Source organism: Phyllostomus discolor, chromosome 2 (genome assembly GCF_004126475.2).
Source record: "Phyllostomus discolor isolate MPI-MPIP mPhyDis1 chromosome 2, mPhyDis1.pri.v3, whole genome shotgun sequence".
NCBI lineage: Eukaryota > Metazoa > Chordata > Mammalia > Chiroptera > Phyllostomidae > Phyllostomus > Phyllostomus discolor.
In genome coordinates, this window is record NC_040904.2 from 162,688,739 (window position 1) to 162,694,738 (window position 6,000).

Sequence of the window (6,000 nt, forward strand, 5' to 3'; positions counted from 1 at the left end):
TCCCTGTTTGTATAATCCTATTTAAAGAGAGAGAAAAAAAGCTAGAGATGGGTATTTTTGGTCATCATCTGTGTTGCAAAATTGATATAGTATTACACCCTTCTTATCATCTTGCTTTCCTCATCAACCTCACCTGATGAAAGTCCTCAGAGTCTCTGGATAGAGCACTAGTGCATTTCTTTTACATTGTCACATAATAACCCATGGCATGGCCAATTCATTCAGCCTCTTCCCTATTTAAGGCATATGCTTTGTTCCTTATCCCTGGCCTATCCACTGCATTTTGCTACTTTCAGTTCTACAAAAGTGAAAATACCAGATCAAAAAGTATACATATATTTGTTTATTTTTTAAATATGTTGCCAAAAGACTTCAATGGGTTCTTTAAAAATATATATATATATATATATATATATATATACACAAATGCCCAAAAAGCACACGAAAAGATACTCAACGATATTAGCCATCAGCAACACACCAATTAAAACCACAATAAGATACAATTACATACCCACTACAATGACTAAAATTTAAGTGTGATAACAGCTAGCATCGATGAAAATGTAGAGTAACTAGTGGAGAACACTAATATATTGATGAGAGGAGAAAATGGAACAATCATTTTGGGAATAAGTTTGGTGGTTTCTTATAAAATTAAACATATACATACCATATGATTTAGAAATTCAACTTTTAGATTATTTACCTAAAAGTAATGCAGCTATGCCCTAGCTGATGTGGCTCAGTGGATTGAGCACTGGCCTGCAAACCAAAGGGTCACCAGTTTGATTCCCAGCCAGGGCACATGCCTAGGTTGCTGGCCAGGTCAGGTCCCCTTTATGGGGCATGCGAGAGGCAACCACACATTGGTGTCTCTCTCCCTCTCTTTTACCTTCCCTTCCCCTCTGTCTAAAATAAAATAAATAAAATCTTTTTAAAACAGAGTAATGAAACTATGTAGTTTCTGCACAATGGTATATACTCAAATGTTTACAGTAACTTGTGCATAATGGCCAAAAATGGATACAATTCAAATATCTATCAGCAAGTAAATAAATAAGCAAATTGCATCCATACAATGGAATAGTACTCATCAAAAATAGGAAACGAGTTGTAAATACATGAAACAACATATATAAATCTCAAAACCTCTACATTGAGTGAAAGAAGCCAGACACAAAAGAATACATGCTATGGACCTGGTCATGTGCCAAGGGGCTTGGCTGTTTGGAGTATCATCCTGTACACCAAAAGGCTGCAGGTTCAATTCCTGGTCAAGGTGTGTACATGAGGCAACCAATTGGTGCTGCTCTCTCACATCCATGTATCTCTCTCTCTCTCTCTTTCTCTCCCCACCTCCACCCTACCTCTATCTCTAAAATCAATAAACATATCTCAGGTAAGGATTTTAATAAAGACTACATGGTGTATAGATTCTAGTTATATGAACCCCTAGAAAACAAATATCTAATCTGGAAAGTAGATCAGTAGCTGCCTGGGGCCAGGAGTTGGGGAGGCAGGGATTGACTGGGAAAACAAAGGCACAGGGGACATGTGATGCTTAGGACACTTTGTGTAGCAACCAGAAAGTGTCCTAAAATCTCCTTTGCATTCCAGCTTTCCTAGTAGGAGACTTTTTCTTATATGCTCCCAGCATTCACTCCACTACCTCCTCCCTGTCTACCTTCTTCCTAGTCACTGCTCTCAGTTCCAGGATTAATAACTTCTGACCTGACCCTCCTTCAGACCTTACAGGTTTCCACATCCCCACTTCTCTCTTTACTGTGTAATCTTATCAATGGCTTGAACTAGCTCCCTGGGGTAGACGCAGGGCACCCAGGGCAGGGTCCCATTCTGTGGTATGATCTGAAGAAATACTATAATACCAACACAAACTTAGATTGCTCAAATAGCTAAAATTTGTGTTATTTCTTGAACACATTAAAAATATATGTTCATTGCAGAAAATACAGACAAGTGTAATTTTAATTTCTTTTTGAAACCACTCAAAATCTCAACAATCAGAAGTTCTAAGCTTCAGTATATGCCTGTTTATCTATGCTAATACATGTTTTAGGAACATCTTACATCTTAAGCTGTACTATAATTTGCTTTTACACTAAAGAACATGTAAAGAACATTTTTCCATGCCAATTAATATAAATATGTGTTATCTTTAACAGATGCATAACATTCATTGATAGACATATACTCTGAACTTTTAACCAAACTTCTATTTATTGGACATACTCAATCCTCAAGTTGTCACATCAAAACTAATGCAACAGAGTACATTCTTGTACATATATCTTTGTGCTTCTATTTCTTAAGACAAATTTTAGAAGTAGAACTACTACATTTAAAAAGTATGTATTTTTAAGACTTTTGAAACACATTATCAATTTGCCTTTCAAAAATATTGTACTAAATAATTTTTAGTTTGTTTACATTTACAAAAATAATATATTCCCATTGTTTAAAGTTCAAATAAAATGTTATTCAAGTAGTACTGCTACCAAACACTGTTAACAATCAGGCAAATCCAAATGAAGGGATAGTCTCAAAAATAACAAGTCTGGACTCTTCAAAAAGGTTAGTGTCATGAAAGACCAAAAAAAAAAGGCTGAGAACTATTCTAGATTAAAGACTAAAGAGACAGGACAAATAAATTCAATGTATGATCCTTGAAACAAGCTAGAGAAATGTTAATATGGGCCATATATTAACTAGTAATATTATAGAAATTTTACATTTCCTGAGTATGACCATTGTATTGGAGTTGTGTAAAAAAAATATATTCTTATTCTTAGCATCTGTGTGCTAAAGTATTTAGAGAGAAAAATGTCATGATGTCTGCAACTAACTCAAATGGTTCAGAAAAAAATGAAGATAAGCAAACATGGCAAAATACTAACAATTAAAAAATCCAGGAGAAAAGTAGAACAACATTCATTGTACTACTCTTGGAATATTTGGTATATTTGTAATAGAATATTGGGGAATAGTACTTTAAATTTTTTAACTTAAATAATACAAAAATATATAACTTAATAAATTATTATTTTTATTTTAATGTGTAATATTCCAAAATGTTCCTATGTATATACTAACACTATGTATAGTGTATAAGCTTATGTATCTTTTGAAATAAAAATATAATTGTATCATATGGTATTCTGCAACTTGCTTTCATTTAACAATACAACTCAGATACCTTTCCATATCAGTACATCTTTTTGTTTAAAGCTGGAGGAGGGAGGGAGTCATAAAAGGACTAAATGGTAATGGAAAAAATATAATAAAGATTATATATTTAATAAGTAAATACAGTATTAAGCAACACAAATGAGTATTTATTAATGGAAGAATAGCCTAAACGTCCCATTCCCTTCCCAAAGGCAGCAGCAAACTCCCATCTACCCCTATTTTCTACTCAAGCTCCAGTTGCCAGCTGCCTCTGACACCTCCCCCAACAACTTCCAAGGCTGGATGAGTAAGAAGGATCCAGGCCAGAGCTGCCTCTTTTCACTCAGACGTAGACTCACTCCCCTAACTTTCTCTCAATCCCCTTTACCACCCAAAGATAAGCCATCACTAGCACCACCACCAAGTGACCCACTCCCCTCCTAAATAAATAAATAAATAAATAAGGAATAGCCTCAGAAGGACAATGCCCACACTTGCACCTGAGCTAAAAAGAGCTCACCCGAAATTCCATGACATCCACAAACGACTGATAGTAGTTGGTGAGGAATCTAATAATCTCAGCTTTTTCCCGATGTACTGGTCCTAAATGTTGCTGAAATAAACACACACACAAAAAAAATAAAATAAAAAATAAGAAGGCAAGTAATCAAAGTAACCCAAGAATAATAGTTATACCTAAAACATTCTTGAAGGCAGTTGAAATACACTGACAGAGGAAGTCAGGAAGTTTCCAGTGCTCTGAGGGTCTTTAAACAGAGGATATTCTCTGTCTGAGAGGTAGGTATATTTGCATGTGATTCTGACTAGATATAGAATGCTGAATGAGGGGAAATTTCAAGGTCCCTAGATATTAATCAAAGTTGAAAGAAGCAGAATGAGAAGATGGTATAAGTGAGATGGTAAGAAATTTGGTGCTAACATTTCATAAGGGAGAGGTAAGGGATATCCCACCAGATACATAATTCTAAGACAATTAGCAAGGAAATACTGAATAGGAAACAGGAACAACAATAAAATATATGCACCCTGCTGGGTTTATAGAGCTATCTTCCTCTAAAAAAAAAAAAAAAACAGGGAGGGGGCCCTCATGAATATTACAATGGAGAAAGGGGCAATTCTTTGCTCCAGCTTATCCTGGGAAAATTCCATCTTTCTCAGAATTCTAAAGCCTATAACAACCTGAAGCCCTGTGATTGAAAACAAAAAGAAGGCTACACTTTCTCCTGCCATCCAAGCACAGAATTATTTCAGAGAAAGGGAAGAAAAGAGATTGCATTCTCACCGTGCTGTTTCGGACATCAATGTTGGGAAATTTCTTGTTGATGTACTTAAGAGATGATTCCATGGACTTTTCCAGTAAGAAAGGTGGCTTGGATTTGGGGTCTGAACAAGTCTGCACAAATAAACCACAATATATTTCAAAACTTTCTCCTGCCCCTTATAAACGTACCTCTTCCTGCATCATTCATTCTCACAAAATGTCTCTTAGGGAAAGGGAATCTGGGAATTCACTACAAAAGCACAACAATAGGTGAGGAACAAGTTCAAGGACATTAAGCCAATTAGCAGAAGAGCTAAGTAACCTGGGCATCTTGTGTTGCCATGTAAAGTTTAACGTCTGCTTGGCCCCAGCACAAAGAGGAAGCTCTCCCCACCCTTCAGCTGAAGCCGGAAGGAGTGAAAAGAGCAGCTGCTCAGGAGTTAGACTTTGTAGGAGACTCAGTGTCACAATTATGTCCATTATATAAGTAAATCATCCCAAAGCGCTATTAAAGGAAACGTAGGGACAGAGAGACCATATTCCTGGTGATTTGTTTTATTTTTTTTTAGTGCTCAAAATTTCCCTCCCACACCCATTATTTTCTCTTCCAGAAACTCCCCATTCCCACCTATCTTTATCTTTTGCTTCCCTTGCCAACAGCCTCTCTCAATTCCACAGTTTCTATCAAACACACAACCACCACAGCATGAACTGCCTCAGACTCTAAGTATCTCAGAAAGCACCTACCCTTTTTGTTTTAATGTAAATATCACACGTATTTTTTTTCCTTTTTGAGGCATACTTTCATGGATGCTTGTGCTGAGACCCAACTGGATATTTATTTTCAGAGTGTGGAGGATAAGCAATAACCAATATGACCCAGAATTCTAGACCCCAGACCATTATCCAAGCGACTCAGAACACAATTATTTACCACCCCACCCCTACGCCATACCCAGAAGAAAGCAGACACTCTCATTGGGGTGAGAATCATATCTATAAAGGGGAAGCTCTGAAAAAAAGCCTCCCTTCCTGCTTCACCTATATAATCCAAGTGACTGAAGGACAGTTAAGACAGCAGGAAAGAGGAGAAAATCCAACCGCTGGACCTGCTGGCCTCAGGGTTCCCTGCCCTACTACTGTTAGAATAACTAATACTAATCCAGGTACCCATGCTTACCTTCTTGATGTTATACATACGAATGAGAACCCCCTGACCTCTGTCATTCAGGATGGTGAGCTTTTCTGCTAATTTATGCTGATAGGCAGAAGTCAAAGACATGATGGCCACCGAGAGAGCGAAACATCCACACAGCAATGTCTGATCTCCCCAACACTTTCAGCTTGGGTAGTGACACCCTCTGGGCAGAGGGACCCAGTCTGATTGGTGCACTGGTCTTCCTGTAACCTCTACAATTGGCTCATGGGTAAAAGCAGCCAGTACTTCTCACAGGCCCTCAGAATCCTCCTGTGCTTCCTCTTGCACATTCAGCAGGGGAGACTTCCTCTTTCTAGTCGTGCAGCTAAGA

At 37.4% G+C, this 6,000-nt stretch overlaps 1 protein-coding gene across 1 annotated transcript in view; it reads right to left on the minus strand.

The window, feature by feature from the left end:
- Positions 1 to 6,000, minus strand: part of NCKAP1L (NCK associated protein 1 like) — a 42,416-nt gene extending 36,416 nt beyond the window's left edge. The window contains exons 1-3 of the mRNA XM_028532416.2: positions 5,652 to 6,000; positions 4,493 to 4,603; positions 3,710 to 3,802 (exon numbers count right to left, since the gene is read on the minus strand). Of these exons, the coding sequence (XP_028388217.1) occupies positions 3,710 to 3,802; positions 4,493 to 4,603; positions 5,652 to 5,753 (306 nt within the window). The 5' untranslated portion in view covers positions 5,754 to 6,000. The remainder of the gene's footprint in view (positions 1 to 3,709; positions 3,803 to 4,492; positions 4,604 to 5,651) is intronic.